At 61.6% G+C, this 17,379-nt stretch overlaps 1 protein-coding gene, 5 non-coding genes and 1 pseudogene across 30 annotated transcripts in view; all 7 read left to right on the top strand.

The window, feature by feature from the left end:
* Window positions 1-2,382: 2,382 nt before the first annotated feature.
* The window catches only part of LOC105234653, an 84,957-nt gene continuing 69,960 nt past the window's right edge, over window positions 2,383-17,379 (top strand). For 13 of the 25 annotated variants that reach the window (XR_004627734.1, XR_004627738.1, XR_004627732.1 and 10 more), the window contains exons 1-6: window positions 2,383-2,512; window positions 8,118-8,260; window positions 8,490-8,626; window positions 11,085-11,589; window positions 14,023-14,157; window positions 16,989-17,122. Coding sequence is in view for 2 of the 25 variants with exons in the window: in XM_034667976.1 (XP_034523867.1) it covers window positions 7,107-7,219; window positions 8,118-8,260; window positions 8,490-8,626; window positions 14,023-14,157; window positions 16,989-17,117 (657 nt within the window). In the remaining 23 variants the exon portion in view is untranslated. Of the gene's footprint in view, window positions 2,513-3,471; window positions 3,594-7,095; window positions 7,220-8,117; window positions 8,261-8,489; window positions 8,627-11,084; window positions 11,590-14,022; window positions 14,158-14,233; window positions 14,526-16,988; window positions 17,123-17,323 lie in introns of those variants that run through there. The other 12 variants (XR_004627741.1, XR_004627736.1, XR_004627735.1 and 9 more) reach the window with 12 other exon arrangements.
* On the top strand, window positions 2,762-2,856 carry LOC117803881. The gene has a single exon (XR_004628006.1). It is a non-coding gene; the product is annotated as a small nucleolar RNA SNORD116 (small nucleolar RNA).
* On the top strand, window positions 5,548-5,642 carry LOC117803883. The gene has a single exon (XR_004628008.1). It is a non-coding gene; the product is annotated as a small nucleolar RNA SNORD116 (small nucleolar RNA).
* On the top strand, window positions 8,508-8,602 carry LOC117803879. Its single transcript, XR_004628004.1, has one exon. It is a non-coding gene; the product is annotated as a small nucleolar RNA SNORD116 (small nucleolar RNA).
* LOC117803884 lies at window positions 11,471-11,565 on the top strand. The gene has a single exon (XR_004628009.1). It is a non-coding gene; the product is annotated as a small nucleolar RNA SNORD116 (small nucleolar RNA).
* LOC117803880 lies at window positions 14,407-14,501 on the top strand. The gene has a single exon (XR_004628005.1). It is a non-coding gene; the product is annotated as a small nucleolar RNA SNORD116 (small nucleolar RNA).
* Window positions 17,350-17,379, top strand: part of LOC117803889 — a 186-nt pseudogene continuing 156 nt past the window's right edge.

A 17,379-nucleotide genomic window follows, 5' to 3' on the forward strand; every position in this document is an offset into this window, starting at 1 on the left:
CATCCCCACCACCACCACCAGAAGCCCGACCAACCCCCAAGGGCCTCGGCATAGGAGAACCTTGCTGAAGGCTCAGGGTCCAGGAGGCGTTTCCCCATCTTAGCTGGGTGTTCATGCCACAGACGTCCTTGTGGACTGATCGGGCTTTGGTGGCTTGTTGGGTGGCTCGCATTCCTGTCCTAGGAGTCCCATTGCACGGTATTGGCATGGGCCATGGGAGCGCATGGCGCGGACAAGTGTGGGCCAGGTTAGCGCCTCAAGCAGAGCTCCTGGCGTTGGCAGCGGTGGGAGCCTCGCGGTGGCAGCTGCATGGGTCCGGTGTAGAGCTCCGGCCTGGAAGCCACGAAAGGTCCCTGTGCCTTTGGGCCCAGTGACATGCATGGAATGCCCCATAGGGTTGGCAGGAGGGCAGAGACAGTAGGCCAGGCTGCTATGGTGACAGGGCCTGAAAGTCTCCCAGTGGCACTCACTGTGCCCACACAGGGCCTGTGCTGTGGTCCCAGGGCAGGAGTGGAGCCACCGAGCTGCCTCTTGGCCTGGACAGGAACCTCAGGGACCGGGAAGGATGACAGGGGGGTTGATCCCGTTCACCTGTGCGGCCCTAGCCTCTGGGCATGTTCCACAGAGCCTGTCAGGGCTCCGTGGGTGTGGGAGCCCCACCCCGCACTTTCCAGTTTGGGGCGACCAACCACTGGACAGCCGGGACAGCTTCGGGGTGCCTTGGTCTGGCTCTGCGGTCCCCGACCAGTGTGCCCCTGGCGTCTGCATCCCTGAGGATGGGTGCTCCAAGGGCGTCATCACAGGGCCCTGGAGGGATGCCTTAGCGATGACCCACAGGCCCGCCGGGCCTGCATCAGCTACCTTAGCCCAGCGTGGCAGTGGGGACCTTGACTCCTCAGGAACGGGGCTCCCGAGGTGAAAGGTGTTTTCACGCGCGGGTCTGATTGACTGGAGTCAGGTGTCTCCCAGTCCTACTGCACTAGGGGATGGAATTGAGACCTCTCAGTGCTAGTTTGTGTGCCATGAAGGGCAGGGAAGGCCCCCAGTGTGTGGTGGCAGCTGGGCACAGTGCTGTGTAAGGAGAGGAAGGTGGGCAAACGTTCACCTCTCCCAGGGCAGTAGAGGTGTCCTGATTTCCTCGCGCCTCTCGGCTGCGGGGCAGCGGGCAGGGACCTCCGCGAGGGCCATGGTGTTGTGCCTGTGCCAAGAGAGGGGCCCTGCATTGCATCCCGCAGGACGGCTGACCACAACCTGCACTGCGCTTGTGGCTATCCTGGCTGAAGTTAACCGACCCGAAAGTGTGAGTCTCGTTTGACCTCTGTGGAGGGGAGACGTGCCATGCAGGCTCAGGGACGTAGGCGTGGACTAGGTCCCTAAGTGATTGCACGTATCCTCGGAGGCTAGGACCCCGAAACCCTCTGGCGTGTATGCGCCTTGCTTTGTGTGGCCATGGGCCCTGGGTTCAGTCGGGTAGTACACCGGCCCACGGTTTGCCGAAGGACTGTGCCGCCTCCCCGCGAGGGCCTTTTGGCCGGGTGTGTGGGACGAGGTGCCTGGACTTGAGTCCGTGGGCCCCTCACCTCGGTACGGCTTGGGTTGGTTTCAGCCCTGCACCCGGTATCCAGGGGTGGCAGCCTTCCCACGGGCCCCTGGGTTTTCTGGGTGGTGGCTGAGGTTCTGTGCAGTGTAGTAGTGCTGGGACAGCCAGCGGGGTGACAGTCCACATCAACGTCGCTCCTCCAGTGTGTCAGTGGGTGTACGTAGAGAGGGCGTGTTGTGCTTCGCCAGGGTGACTTTGAGACGGGGAGTCTCTGGCCATTTTCAGCCACTCTAGGGGTCAAACGTGGTGCTGAGGGATTCTTGGCACCGATGTCATGCCACTGCGAGGCAGGACATGAGGCCAGGGATCCACGTACAGGCCAGGCTCTGTCAGAAGCTGAGGCCTCCACATGTGGGCACCCGTCCCTCGTGCCTACCTCCGCATTAGAATCACCCAGACCCGGCCCCACCCCCCTGTACGCACTCGACTACATGGGACTCAGGGACTACACACAGTCACAAGACACACTCCCACAACAACACAGACAACCCTTGCACGTGCTCACACATGAACAGGCACGTACAGACACACACACCCACACACTCGCAGACACAGGGATACACACACACACACACATTGAAACTCATGCAGGCAATCAAACCCGTGGCCATGCTGTTCTGTGCCCGTGGTATCATGCCCTGCTGTAGCCAGCCCTGCAGGACAGAGGGACAGGACAGGAAGATGCAAGGCTCACCACTGGATCCGTTCCAATCCATCCGGGGAGCTGAGCATCATGGTCTGTTTCTCACGCATGCATTTGTATCGTCCACACTTCTCAGGTGCGGTGGCCACACCAGGATCGCCGTCGGCCTGCAGGACTAGGCCTTCCTGTCCTTGGATGCACGGAGGTTGTCCGGGTCCCCGGAAGTGTGGTCCCTGGTGCGCACGCTGGGGACGTCTGTCGTGAAGACGGTAAGCCATCCATTGTCTCAGGTGCACCCATTGGCTGTAGGATTTCCTGTGCCTGCCTGAGAGTCTACCAGTCCGCCAGTGCCTACTGGCGCAGAGGGTTTGGATCCAAGAGATGATTGACCATTCCTCTTGCTCTGTGGCGTGATTCTGGTTGGTCCAGGCTGCTGGAGGGTACTGAGGCCATTGGCTTACCCCTCTGAGCCACGCAGCCTGCGTCGTTCAGTTTGCCAGGTGGCCCAGAATGTGCTCGGATCGATGATGACTCCCTCATTCTGCATTCCTTGGAAAAGCTGAACAAAATGAGTGAGAACTCCATACTGTCGTTCTCATCGAAACTGAGGTCCGGCACGTTCAGGGTCTGGGATGCGTTTCCCCATCTTAGCTGGGTGTTCATGTCGCTGAGATCTTCACAGCCTGACCAGGCGTTGGTGCCGTGTCCGGCAGCTGGCATCCCCATTTTAGGATTCCCATTGCGCGGTATTGGCACGGGTCCTGGGGCACCTCCACAGACCAGTGTGGGTCAGGGTGGCGCTTCAGGCAGAGCTCCTGGCGTTATGTGCAATGGGAGTCCCGCGGTGGCAGCTGCTGTGGGTGCAGAGTAGAGCCCGGGTCGGGCAAGCCACGATAGGTGCCCGTGCGCTTTGGTTCGGTGATGTGCATGGAATGCCCCATGGGGTTGGCAGGAGGGCAGAGGTGCTAGGTCAGGCCGCTACCCTTGACAGGGCCTGAATGTCTCCCAGTGGACTCTCACTGTGGCCACATAGGGCCTGTGCTGTGGGCCCAGGCGCGAGTGGAGCCACTGAGCTCCCTCTTGGCCTGGAGAGAAAGTCAGGGACCGAGAAGGACCTCAGGCGTGTCGGTCCCGCGCATATGCGCGGCACTAGGCTCTGGGTGTGTTCTGACACAGCCCATCACGGCTTCTTGGGTTGTGTGAACCTCACCCTACCCTTTTCACGCAGGGCAGCCAACCTCTGGACAGCCGATAGGCTTCGGGGTGCCTCTCTCTGGCACTGAGGTCCCTGACCGGTATGCTCCTGGCGTCTACGTCCCCGAGGAGGGGCACTCCGTGGGCGTCCTCCAGGTCCGTGGAGAGATGTATTAGCGATGACCTACGGCCAGCCAGGCCTGTGTCAGCTACCTTACCCAGTGTGGTAGTGCGGACCTTGACCTCTCAGGAACGGCGCTCCCGAGGTGAAAGGTGTTTTCCCGGGCGCATCTGTTTACCTGGGGGCCAGGTGTCTCCCAGTCCTTATGGGTGGAAGCGGGTGGGGGGGGCTGGATCGAGACGGCTCGGTGGTAGTCTGCATGCCAGGAAGGGCAGGGAAGTCCCCGAGCGTGCCGATACCAGCTGGGTACAGTGCCCTGTCAGGAGGGGAAGCTGGGCAAACATCCACCTCTCCTTGGGCAGGAGAGATGTCCTGCTTTCCTCACCCCTCTGGGCTGCGGGGCAGCGGGCGTGGACCTCCGTGACGGTCATGGTGCTGTGCCTGTGCCGAGACAGTGGCCCTGCCTTGCGTTTCCCGGGACGGCTGACCGCAGCTTCCACTGCACTTGTGGCTGTCTTGTCTGAAGGTCTCTGGCCCAGACGTATGAGTCCCGTTTGACCTCAGTGGCGGGGGGGACGTGCCATGCAGGCACGGGGCCGCGGGCATGGACTGGGCCATTGAGTGACTGCACATTTCCTCGGAGACTGGGCTCCCACCGCCTGCTGGCTGTGGACACTTTCGTGCCCTGGGTGGTAATGGGCCCTGTGTTCAGTCCGGTGGTGTGCCGGCCTGCGGCATGCCATGGGCTATGCCGCCTGCCCCGTGAGGGCCTTTTGGCATGTGCGCGGGACGTGGGGCCTGGCCTTGAATCTGTGGGCCCCTCACCTCTCTACAGCTTGGGTCGGGTTCGGCCCTGTACCTGGTGTCCTGGGGTGGCAGTCTTCCCATGGGCCCTTGGGCTGGCTGAGTTTCTGTGCAGTGTAATAGCACTGGGACAGCTAGCGGGGAGACAGCCCACGTCGACGTCTCTTTACTCCGGTGCATCAGTGGGTCTATGTAGAGAGGGTGTGCTGTGCTTCGACATGGTCACTTTGAGACGGGGAGTCTCTGGCCATTTTCAGCCACTATAGGGGTCAGTCGTGGCACTCGGAGTTTCAGTGGCACTGATTTCGTGCCACTGCGAGGCAGGTTTGAAGCCAGGGATCCACGTACCGGGCAGGCTTTGTAGGGAGCTGAGGCCTCCACACGTGATCACCGCCCCGCCCCCTGCGTGCCACCACCCCATCAGAATTACCCAATCCCGGCCCCACCCCTCCGCACGCACTTAACCACATGGCACATAGGGACTACATGCAGTCACAATACACTGCCACCACAACACAGATGCCCCTTCTGCGTGCTCACACATGGGCGTGCACGTACAGACACACATACGCGCACACACACACACACAGATACACACCCACACTCAAATTCACGCAGGCATTCAAACCCGTGGCTGTTCTCTTCTGTGCCTGTGGCATCATGCCTGGATGTTCCCAGCCCTGCGGGACAGAGGGACAGTACAAGCAAATGCAAGGCTCACCCCCGGATCCGTTCCGAGCCATCTGGTGAGCTGACCACCACGGTCCATTTCTCATACGTGCGTGCATATTGTCCACACTTCTTAGGTGCGGTGGCCACACCAGGCTCGCCGTCAGACTGCAGGACTAGCCTTTCCTGTCTTTGGATGTGTGGAGGTTCCAGTCCCCGGAAGAAGTGTGGTCTCGGGTGGGCACGCTGCGTAGGTTGGATCTCGAAGACAGTAAGCCTTCCGTTGTCTCAGAGCCATTGGCTGTAGGATTTCCTGCACCCACCTGAGAGGCTGCCAGTCCACCGGAGCCTACTGGTGCGTGGGGTCTGGCTGCAAGAGAGGACTGACCGTTCCTCTTGCTCAGTGGCATGGCTCTGGTAGGTCCAGGCTACTGGAGGGCTCTGCGGCCATCAGGTTACCTCTCTGAGCCATGAAGCCTGCTTCATTAAATTTGCCAGGCGGCCCAGAATGTGCTCGGATCTATGATGACTCCCTCATTCTGCATTCCTTGGAAAAGCTGAACAAAATGAGTGAGAACTCCATACCGTCGTTCTCATCGAAACTGAGGTCCGGCACGTTGTCTCCCCCAGGGCAGGTAGGAGCGAGGGACAGCTTCCCCTCAGCCACACTCCTGCAGCCACCGCAACCACCACCGCTACCAGCACCCCACCTCCAACGCACCCCCATCCACACCCCCACAAGCCTGCCAACCCCCAAGGCCCTGGCATAGGAGAGCCTTACGTAGGGCTCAGAGTCCAGGTGGCGTTTCCCCATCTTAGCTGGGTGTTCTTGGCATGGAGGTCCTCATTGACTGGCTGTGCGTTGGTTGCATGTCAGGCAGCTGGCATCGATGTCGTAGGAGTCCCATTGAGCGGCCTTGGCCCGGGTCATGGGAGCGCGTGACACGGACAATCGTGGGCCAGCGTGGCGCCTCAGGCAGTCCTCCTGGCATTGTGTGCTTTGGCAGCCCCACGGCGGCAGCTGCTGTGGGTCCGGAGGAGAGCCCCAGGCTGGTCAAGCCACAATAGGTGCCCGTGCCCTTTGGCCCGGTGACGTGCGTGTAATGCCCCATGGGGTTGGCGGGAGGGCAGAGGCACTAGGCCAGGCCGCTACCTTTTACAGGTCCTGAGTCTCCCAGTGGCCTCTCACTGTGACCACGCAGGGCCTGTGCTGTGGACCCAGGGCGGGAGTGGAGCCACTGAGCTGCCTCTTGGCCTGGACAGGAACTGCAGGGACCGGGAAGGACTGCAGGTGGGTTGATCCCACGCACCTGCACAGCCCTGGGCTCTTTGTGTGTTCTGACACAGACTGTCCCATCTCCTTGGGTTGTGGGAGCCCAGGCTGCCCTTTCCAGGTCGGGGCGGCCAACCGATGGACAGCCGAATGGCTTCATGGTGCCTCTCTCCGGCGCTGCGGTCCTCGACAAGTGTGCACCTGACATCTGCGTCCCTGAGGATGGGTGCTCCAGGGGTGTCGTCGAAAGGCCCCGGAGGGATGGTTTGCGGTTACCCACGGGCCCACCGGGTCTGCGTCAGCTACTTTAGCCCAGCGTGGCCATGGGTACCATGCCTCCTTGGGCCCGGGGCTCCCAAGGTGAAAGGTGTATTCCCGGGCAGGTCTGTTTGACTGGGGGCCGGGTGTCTCCCAATCCTGCTGGGGGGGGGGCGGGATCGAGACTTCTCAGTGGTAGTCTGCGCGCCAGGGAGGGCATGGAAGACCCCGAGTGTGCCAATGCCAGCAGGGCGCAGTGCCTTTTCAGGAAGGAAAGCTGGGCAAACGTCCACCTCTCCTTGGGCAGGAGGGGTATCCTGCTTTCCTCGCCCCTCTCAGCTGCGGTGTATGGGCGCGGACCTCCGCGAGGGCCATGGTGCTGTGCCTGTGCCGAGAGAGGGGCCCTGCCATGTGTCCCCCGGGATGGCTGACCACAGCATCCACTGTGCCTGTGGCTGTCCTCACTGAAGATCCCTGTTCCAGATGTGCGAGTCCCATTTGACCTCGGTGGCGGGGGATGTGCTGTGTAGGCATGGTGAGGCAGATGCAGACCTGGCAGCTGAGTGACTACACGTTTCCTCTGAGGCCGGGCCCCCAAAGCCTGCTGGCCGTGGACACGCCTTGCCTTGGGTGGCAAGGGGTGCTTGCTTCAGTCAGGTGATGTGCTGGCGCACGGCAGGGTGAGGGCACCCCTTGCTAAGGGCTGTGCCGACTGTACCGTGAGGGCGTTTTTCCTGGGTGCGCGGGACACGGCGCCTGGCCTGGAGTCCTCAGCCCCCTCCCCTTGGTACGACTTGGGTCAGTTTCGGTCCAGCACCCAGTGTCCCAGGGATGGCAGCCTTCCCATGGGCCCCTGGGTTTTCTGCGTGGTGGCTGAGGTTCTGTGCAGTGTAATAGCGCTGGGACAGCTAGCGGGGTGATAGTCTGCGTCGACGTCGCTCCTCCAGTGTGTCAGCAGGTGTTCATAGAGAGGGCATGCTGTGCTTTGCCAGGGTGACCTTGAGACAGGGAGTCTCTGGCCATTTTCAACCGCCCCTTGGGGTCAAACGTGGCACTCGGTTTCAGTGGCACTGATCTCGTGCTGCTGTGAGGCAGGATGTGAGGCCAGGGATCCATGTACCGAGCAGGCTCTGTCGGGAGCTGAGGCCTCCACACGTGAGCACAAACCCCTGCGTGCCTACCCCCGCATCAGAATCACCCAGACCCGCGCCCTCCCCCCACCGCATACACTCGACCACACGGCACACGGGGACTACACGCAGTCACAAAACACCTCCCCCACAACAACACAGACACCCCATCCGTTGGCTCACACGGGCATGCGCATAGAGACATACACACTCACAGACACACACCGACACTCAATCTCACGCAGGCACTCAAACCCGCGGCCGTGATGTTCTCTGCCCGTGGCATCACCCCCGGCTACAGCCAGCCCTGCGAGACAGAGGGACAGGAGAGGCAGATGCAAGGCTCACCCCCGGATCCGTTCCGAGCTGTCCCGCGAGCTGAGCACCACGGTCTGTTTCTCATGCGTGCGTGCGTATTGTCACAGTTCTCAGGTGCAGTGGCCACGACAGGCTCATCGTCGGCCCACAGGACTAGCCTTTCCATCCTTGGATGCATGGCCGTTGTCCAGGTTCGCGGGAAAAGTGTGGTCCCTGGTGGGCATGCTGCGGACGTCCGATCACGAAGACGGTAAGCCTTCCGTTGTCTCAGGTGCACCCATTGGCTGTAGGATTTCCTGCGCCCGCCTGAGAGGCTGCCAGTCCACTGGTGCCTACTGGAGCGCGGGGTCTGGCTCCAAGAGAGGATTGACTATTCCTCTTGCTCTGTGGCGTGGCTCTGGTCAGTCCAGGCTGCTAGAGATCTGAGGCCATCGGTTTACCCCTCTGAGCCTTGCAGCCTGCCTCGTTTAATTTGTCAGGCGGCCCAGAATGTGTTCGGATCGATGATGACTCCCTCATTCTGCATTCCTTGGAAAAGCTGAACAAAATGAGTGAGAACTCCCTACCGTCGTTCTCATCGAAACTGAGGTCCGGCACGTTGTCTCCCCCAGGGCAGGTAGGAGTGAGGGACAGCTTCCCCTCAGCCTCACTCCCGCAGCCACCACAACCACCACTGCCACCACCCCCCACCCCCACCCTATCCCCAGCCCCACCACCACCACAAGTCCCCCCTCCAACCCCAACGGCCTCGGCATGGGAGAGCCTTGTGGGGGGTTCAGGGTCTGGGAGGTGTTTCCCCATCTTAACTGGATGTTAACGGCCCGGAGGTCCTCGTGGCCTGGCTGGGCTTTGTGGCCTTTCGGGTACCTGGCATCCCTTTTGTAGGAGTTGCATTGTGTGGCATTGGGAAAGGCCCTGCGATCGCCTGGCCCGGATCACCGTGGGCCAGGGTGGTGCTATAGGCAGAGCTCCTGGCGTTGTGTGCGTTGGGAGTCTTGCGGTGGCAGCTACTGTGGGTCTGGAGGAGAGCCCCAGGCCAGGCAAGGCACAATAGATGCCTGTGCCCTTGGGCCCGGTGACATGTGTGGAATGCCCCATGGGGTTGGCAGAAGGGCAGAGGTGCTAGGTCAGGCCGCCCACCTTGACAGGTCCTGAAAGTCTCCCAGTGGCTACACACTATGGCCACGCAGGGCTGTGGGCCCAGGGCGGGAGTGGAGCCACCAAGCTGCCTTGTGGCATGGCCAGGATTGACAGAGACCAGGAAGGACTGCAAGCGGGTTGATCCCATGCACGTGTGCAGCCCTATGCTCTGGATGTGTTCCTACATGGCCCGTCACGGCTCCGTGGTTGTGGGAGCCCCACCCTGCCTTCTCCAAGTCGGGGCGGCCGAACGCTGGTCAGCTGGGTTGGCTTCGGGGTGCCTTGGTCTGGCGACACGGTCCCCGACCGAGGTGCACCTGCTGTCTCCGTCCCCGTGGATGGGCGCTACGGGACTTCGTAGCAGGCCTCCGGAGGTATGCATTAGTGATGACCCATAGGCCAGCCGGGCCTGCGTTAGCTGGCTTAGTCCAGTGTGGCTGTGGGGACCTTGCCTCCTCGGGCCAGCACTCCCGAGGTGAAAGGTGTTTTCCTGGGCTAGTCTGTTTTACTGGGTCCAGGTGTCTCCCAATCCTGCTGGGTGTGGTGGTGGGATTGAGACCTCTCGGTTGTAGTCTGCATGCCAGGGAGGTTAGGAAAGGCCCCAAGTATGCTGATGCCAGCCGGGCTCAGTGTCCTGTCAGGAGGGGAAGGTGGGCAAATGTCCACCTCTCCTTGGGCAGGAGAGGTGTCCTGCTTTCCTCGCACCTCTCAGCTGCGGGGCAGTGGACGTGGTCCTCTGCGAAGGTCATGGTGCTGTGCATGTGCCGAGAGGGCCCCTGCCTTGCATCCCCTGGGAATGCTGACCATAACATCCACTGCACTTGTGGCTGTCCTGGCTGAAGATCCCAGGCCTGGACCTGCGAGTCCCTTTTGACCTCGGTAGCGGGGGGACGTGCCATCGAGGCACGAGGATCTGGGCGTAGACCGGGCCGCCGAGTGACTGCACATTTCCTCAGCAGCCGGCCCCCCGAAGCCCACTGGCCGTGGACATGCCTTGTCCTGGGTGGCAATGGGCTCTGGGTTCAGTTGGGTGGTGCACCGGCCCTGGGCTTGCCAAGAGCTCTGCCACCTGCCCCCCGAGGGCGTTTTGACCGGGTGCGTGCCACGCAGCGCCTGGCCTCGAGTCTGGGGGCCCTTCACCTTGCTACAGCTTGGGTGGGTTTCGGCCCTGTGCCTGGTGTCCAGGGGTGGCAGCCTTCCCATGGGCCCCTAGGTTTTCTCGGTAGTAGCTGAGGTTCTGTGCAGCGTGGTAGCACTGGGACAGCTAGCGGGGTGACAGTCCACATCGACGTCGCTCCTCTGATGCGTCAGCAGGTGTTCATAGAGAGGATGTCTTGTGTTTCACCAGGGTGACTTTGAGATGGGGAGTCTCTGGCTATTTTTAGCCACCCTAGGAGTCAAACGTGGCGCTTGTGGTTTCAACGGCACCGATCTCGAGCTGCTAAGAGGCACTACTTGAGGCCAGGGATCCACGTACCAGGCAGGGTCTGTCGGGAGCTGAGGCCTCCACATGTGAGGAGAAACCCCGAGTGCCTATCCAACCATCAGAATCACACAGACCCGACTCCACCCCCCCGCACGCACTCGACCACATGGCACACGGGGACTTTATGCAGTCACAAGACACCCCCTCCCCAACAACACAGATATGCCTTCCGCGTGCCCACACACGGGCGTGCGCGTACAGAAACACACCTCCACGCACTCGCAGACACAGAGATACACACCCACACTCAAACTCATGCAGACACTCAAACCGCGGCTGTGCTGTTCTGTGCCTGTGGTATCATGCTCTCCTGCAGCCAGCCCTGTGGGACAGAGGGACAGGACAGGCAGGTGCAACGCTCATCCCCGGATCCGTTACGAGTCCTCCGGCGAGCTGAGCACTACGGTCAATTTCTTACGCGTGTGTTGGTATTGTCCACACTTCTCAGGTGCGGTGGCCACGCCAGGCTCACCATCGGACTGCAGGACTAGGCCTTCCTGTCCTTGGATACACGGAGGTTAGCCTGGTCCCCAGAGGAAGTGTGGTCCTGTGTGGGCACGCAGCGTTCATCGGATCGTGAAGACAGTAAGCCTTCCATTGTCTCAGGCACACCCATTGGCTGTAGGATTTCCTGCGCCCACCTGAGAGGTTGGCTTTCCACCTGTGCCTACTGGCACGCCGGGTCTGGCTCCAAGAGAGGATTGACCATTCCTTTTGCTCACTGGCGTGGCTCTGGTTGGCCCAGGCTGCTGGAGGGCTCTGAGGCCATCGACTTACCCCTCTGAGCCACGCAGACTGCCTCATTCAATTTGCCAGGCGGCCCAGAATGTGCTCGGATCAATGATGACTCCCTCATTCTGCATTCCTTGGAAAAGCTGAACAAAATGAGTGAGAACTCCCTGCCGTCATTCTCATCGAAACTGAGGTCCGGCACATTGTCTCCCCCAGGGCAGGTAGGAGTGAGGGACAGCTTCCCCTTAGCCACCGCGACCACACCTCCACCACCAACAGAAGCCCCACCAACCCCCAAGGGCCTCGACATGGGAGAGCCTTATGGAGGGCTCAGGGTCCGGGATGCGTTTCCCCATCTTAGCTGGGTGTTCATGCCACCGAGGTCCTCTTGGCCTGAGTGAGCTTTGGTGGTGTGTTGGGCAGCTGGCATTCCCGTCGTAGGAGTCCCATTGCGCGGCGTTGGCACGGGCCCTGGGAGTGCCTGGCACGGACCAGCGTGGGCCAGGATGGCACTTCAGGCAGAGCTCCTGGCGTTGTGTGCGTTGGGAGCCTCGTGCCTCCAGCTGCCGTGGTTCCGTAGGAGAGCCCCGGGCCATGCAAGTCATGATAGGCGCCTGTGCCCTTGGGCCAAGTGACGTGCGTGGAATGCCCCATGGTGTTGGTAGGAGGGCAGAGGCACTAGGCCACGCTGCGACCCTTGGCAGGGTCTGAAAGTATCCCAGTGGCGCTCACTGTGGCCACGCAGGGCCTGTGCTGTGGGCCCAGGGCGGGACTGGAGCCACCGAGCTGCCTCTTGGCCTGGACGGGAACTGCAGGGGCTGGGAAGGACAGCAGGTGGGTTGATCCCGTGTACCTCGCGGCCCTAGGCTCTGGGTGTGTTCCGACACAGCGCCTCATGGCTCTGTGTGTTGTGGCAGCCCCACCAGCCCCTTTGGAGGTCATTGAAGCCAAGCGCCGGACAGCCGGGATGGCTTCAGGGTGCCTCTCTCTGGTGCCATGGTCCCCGACTGGTGTGCCCCTGGCATATTCATCCCTGAGGAGGGGTGCTTCGGGGGCGTTGTCGCAGGGCCACGGAGGGATGCGTTGGTGATGACCCATTGGCCGGCCGGGCCTGCGTCAGCTAACTTAGCCCAGTGTGGCCGTGGAGACCTTGCCTCCTTGGGCCTGGGGCTCCCGAGGTGAAATGTGTTTTCCCGGGAGGGTCTGTTTGAATGGGGGAGAGGTGTCTCCCAATCCTGCTGGGCAAGGGGGGTGGGCGGGATCAAACCCCCTTGGTGGTAGTCTGCATGCTAGGCAGGGCAGGGAAGGCCTCAAGTGTGCCGATGCTAGCCGGGCGCAGTGCCCTGTCAGGAGGGGGAGCTCGGCAAACGTCCACCTGTCTTTGGGAAGAAGTGTCTTGCTTTCCTCGAGCCTCTCAGCTGCGGGGCAGCGGGCGAGGACCTCCGCAAGGGCCATAGTGCTGTGCCTGTGCAGAGAGAGGGCCCCTGCCTTGCGTCCTTCGGGACTGCTGAGCGCAGCATCCACTGCACTTGTGGATATCCTGGCTGAGGATCCCTGGCCCAGATGTGTGAGTCCCGTTTGAACTCGGTGGCAGGGGGACCTGCCGTGCAGGCCTGAGGACGCAGGCGTGGACCGGGGTGCCGAGTGACTGCATGATTCCTTGGAGGCTGGGCCCCCGAAGCCCGCTGGCGTGGGCATGCCTTGCCCTCTGTGGCAATGGGCCCCGGGTTCAGTCAGGTGGTGAACCGGCCCCCGGCGGGGCTAGGGCACTGCTTGCCAAGGGCTGTGCCACCTCCCCCACAAAGGCCTTTTGTCTGTGCGGGATGCAGACCCTGGCCTTGAGTCAGCGGGCCCCTCACCTCACTATGGCTTGGGTCCGTTTCGGCCCTGCACCTGGTGTCCAGGGGTGGTAGCCTTCCCATGGGCTCCTGGGTTTTCCCAGTGGTGGCTGACGTTCTGTGCAGTGTAATAGCACTGGGACAGCTAGCAGGGTGACAGTCCGTGTTGATGCCACTCCTCCGGAGCTTCAGCGATTGTACGTAGAAAGGGCACGTTGTGCTTTGCCAGGGTAACTTTGAGACGGGGAGTCTCTGGCCATTTTCATCCACCCCTACGGGTCAAACATGGTGATTGGGATTTCAATGGCACTGACCTCGAGCTTTTGCGAGGCAGGACGTGAGACCAGGATCCATGTACTGGGCAGGCTCTGTAGGGAGCTGAGGCTTCCACACGTGAGCACCCCCCCACATGCCAACCCCCCCCATCAGAATCACCCAGACCTGGCCCCACCCCTCCGCACGCACTCGACCACACGGCACACATGGACTACATGCAGTCACAAGACACCCCCCACACAACAACTCAGACACCCCGTCTGTGTGGTTACGCACAGGTGGGCGTGTGCAGACACATACACCCACACACTCGCACACACAGAGATACACACCCACACTCAAACTCTCTCAGGCACTCAGACCCGCGGCCGTGCTGTTCTGTGCCCATGGCATCACCCCCGGCTGCAGCCAGCCCTGTGGGACAGAGGGACAGGACAGGCAGGTGCAAGACTCACCCCCGGATCCGTAACGAGCCCTCCGGTGAGCGGAGCACCACGGTCCATTTCTCACGTGTGCGTTTGTATTGTCCATACTTCTCAGGTGTGGTGGCCACACCAGGCTCACCGTCGGCCTGCAGGACTAGGCCTTCCTGTCATTGGATGTGCGGAGGTTGGCGGGGTCCCGGAGAAGTGTGGTCCCGGGTGGGCACGCTGCGGACGTTGGATCACGAAGACGGTAAGCCTTCCATTGTCTCATGTGGAATCATTGTCTGTAGGATTTCCTGCGCCCACCTGAGAGGTTGCCAGTGCGCAGGTGCCTTCTGACGCGCTTGGTCTGGCTCCAAGAGAGGATTGACCATTCCTCTTGCTCAGTGTCATGGCTCTGGTCAGTCCAGGCTGCTGGAGGGCTCCGAGGCCATCAGTTTACCTCTCTGAGCTGCACAGCCTGCTTCGTTCAATTAGCCAGGCGGCCCAGAATGTGTTCGGATCGATGATGACTCCCTCATTCTGCATTCCTTGGAAAAGCTGAACAAAATGAGTGAGAACTCCCTACCGTCGTTCTCATCGAAACTGAGGTCCGGCACGTTGTCTCCCCCAGGGCAGGTAGGAGTGAGGGACAGCTTCCCCTTGGCCACACTCCAGCAGCTACCCCCCATAGCCTTCCCACCCCCACCCCCCCACCAACAGAAGCCCCAAAACCCCCAAATGCCTTGGCACGGGAGAGCCTTGCGGAGGGCTCTGGGTCCAGGATGTGTTTCCCCATCCTAGCTGGGTGTTCACGGCTCGGATGTCCTCATGGACTGGCCGGGCATTGGTAGCGTGTCAGGAAGCTGGCATCCCCCTTGTAGGAGACCCATTGTGTGGCTTTGGCATGGGCCGTGGGAGCACCCTGGCCCGGAGCAGCGTGGGCCAGGGTGGCGCTTTGGCAGAGCTCCTGGCGTTGTGTGTGTTGGGAGCCTCACAGTGGCATCTGCTCTGGGTCCGGAGGAGAGCCCTGGCCGGTCAAGCCATGATAGGTACCTGTCCCCTTGGGCCCAGTGACGTGTGTGAAATGCCCCATGGGGTTGGCAGGACGGCAGGGGCACTAGGCCAGGCTGCCCACCTTGAGAGGACCTGAGAGTCTCCCAGTGGTCGCTCACTGTGGCCACACAGGGCCTGTGCTGTGGGCCCAGGGCGGGAGTGGAGCCACCGAGCTGCCTCTTGGCCTGGACAGGAATGGCAGGGACCAGTAAGGACCGCAGGTGCCTGATCCCACGCAACTGCACCGCCCTGGGTTCTGGGTGTGTTCTGACACAGCCCGTCATGGCTTCATGGGTTATGGGAGCCCCACCCCGCCCTTTCTGTTTGGGGTGGACGACCGCCAGATAGCCAGATCGGCTTCAGGGTGCTTGTTGCAGAGCTGCGGTCCCTGACCGGTGTGTCCCTGGCGTCTGCATCCCTGAGGAGGGGCGCTTCGGGGGCTTTGTCGCAGGGCCCCGGAGGGGTGCGTTAATGATGACCCGTTGGCCGGCCGGGCCTGCGTTAGCTGGCTTAGTCCAGTGTGGCCGTGGGGACCTTGCCTCCTCGGGCTCTGGGCTCCAGGGGTGAAAGGTGTTTTCCCGGGAGGGTCTGTTAGACTAGGGGCCAAGTGTCTCCCAATCTTGCTGGGCTGGGGGGGCAGGATTGAGACCTCTCGTTGGTAGTGTTCATGACAGGGAGGGTAGGGAAGGCCCCGAGTGTGCCAATGCCAGCCGGGCACAGTGCCCTGACAGGAGGGGAAGCTGAGCAAACATCCACCTCTCTTCGGGCAGGAAAGGTATCCTGCTTTCCTCGCACCTCTCGGCTGCGGGGCAGTGGGCGGGGACCTCCGCGAGGGCCATTATGCTGTGCCTGTGCTGAGAGAGGGGCCCTGCCTTGCGTCCCCTGGGACGGCACACCTCAGCGTCCACCGTGCTTGTGGCTGTCCTAGCTGAAGCCTTGCCCCATTGTGTGAGTCCCGTTTGACCTCGGTGGCAGAGGGACATGCCATGCAGGCATGGTGACGCGGGCATGGACCAAGCCGCCGAGTGCCTGCACGTTTCCTCAGAGACCGGGCCCCTGAAGCCTGCTGGCGGGGACCCGCCTGTGCCCTGGGTGGCAATGGGCCCCGGGTTCAGTCGGGTGGTGCGACGTCCCGTGGCTTGCCAAGGGCTGTGCCTCCTGCCCCGCGAGGGCATTTTGGCCAGGAGCATGGGATGCGGAGCCTGGCCTTGAATCCCCGGGCCCCTCACCTCAGTATAGCTTGGGTCAGTTTTGGCCCTGCACCTGGTGTCCAGGGGTGGCAGCCTTCCCATGGGCCCCTGGGTTTTCCCAATGGTGGCTGAGGTTCTCTGCAGTGTAGTAGCACTGGGACAGCTAGTGGGGTGACAGTCTGCCTCGACATCGCTCCTCCAGTGCATCAGCGGGTGTACGTAGAGAGGGCATGCTGTGCTTCACCAGGGTGACTTTGAGACAGGGAGTCTCTGGCCATTTTCAGCTGCCCCTATGGGTCAAACGTGGTGCTCGGGGTTTCAGTGGCACTGATCTCATGCTGCTGTGAGGCGGGACATGAGGCCAGGGATCCACGTACCGGGCAGGCTCCGTGGGGAGCTGAGGCCTCCACACGTGAGCAACCCCCCCACCGCATGCCTACCCCCCATCAGAATCACCCGACCTAGCGCCACTCCCTTGCACGCACACGACCACACGATACACAGGGACTACACGTAGTCACAAGACACCCCCCCCACAACAACACAGATGCCCCTTCCACGGGCTCACACATGGTCGGGCATGTACAGACACACACACCCACACACTCACACACACCCACACACTCACACACACAGAGATACACACCCACACTCAAGCTCACTCAGGCACTCACACCCACGGCCGTGCTGTTCTCTGCCCATGGCATCACGCCCAGTAGCAGCTAGCCCTGCGGGACAGAGGGACAGGACAGGCAGGTGCAAGACTCACCCCTGGATCCGTTCCGAGCCTTCTGAGGAGCTGAGCACCGTGGTCCATTTCTCATGCGTGTGTGTGTGTATCGTCCTCACTTCTCAGATGCGGTGGCCACGCCAGGATCGCCGTCGGCCCGCAAGACTAGCCCTTCCTGTCCTTGGACGCGTGGAGGTTGGCCAGGCCCGGAAGAAGTGTGGACCCAGGTGGCACGCTGCAAACCTCGGATCGTAAAGATGGTAAGCCTTCCGTTGTCTCAAGCGGAGCCTTTGGCTGTAGGATTTTTTGCGCCCGCCTGATTTGCTGCCAGTCCGCCGGTGTCTACTGGTGCGCAGGGTCTGACTCTAATAGAGGATTGACCGTTCCTCTTGCTCTGTGGTGTGGCTCTGATCGGTGCATCGGCCATCGACTTACCCCTCTGAGCCACCTGCCTCGTTCAGTTTGCCAGGCGGCCCAGAATGTGCTCGGATCGATGATGACTCCCTCATTCTGCATT

The sequence above is a fragment of the Ailuropoda melanoleuca genome, chromosome 9 (genome assembly GCF_002007445.2).
Source record: "Ailuropoda melanoleuca isolate Jingjing chromosome 9, ASM200744v2, whole genome shotgun sequence".
NCBI classification, from domain to species: Eukaryota; Metazoa; Chordata; class Mammalia; order Carnivora; family Ursidae; genus Ailuropoda; species Ailuropoda melanoleuca.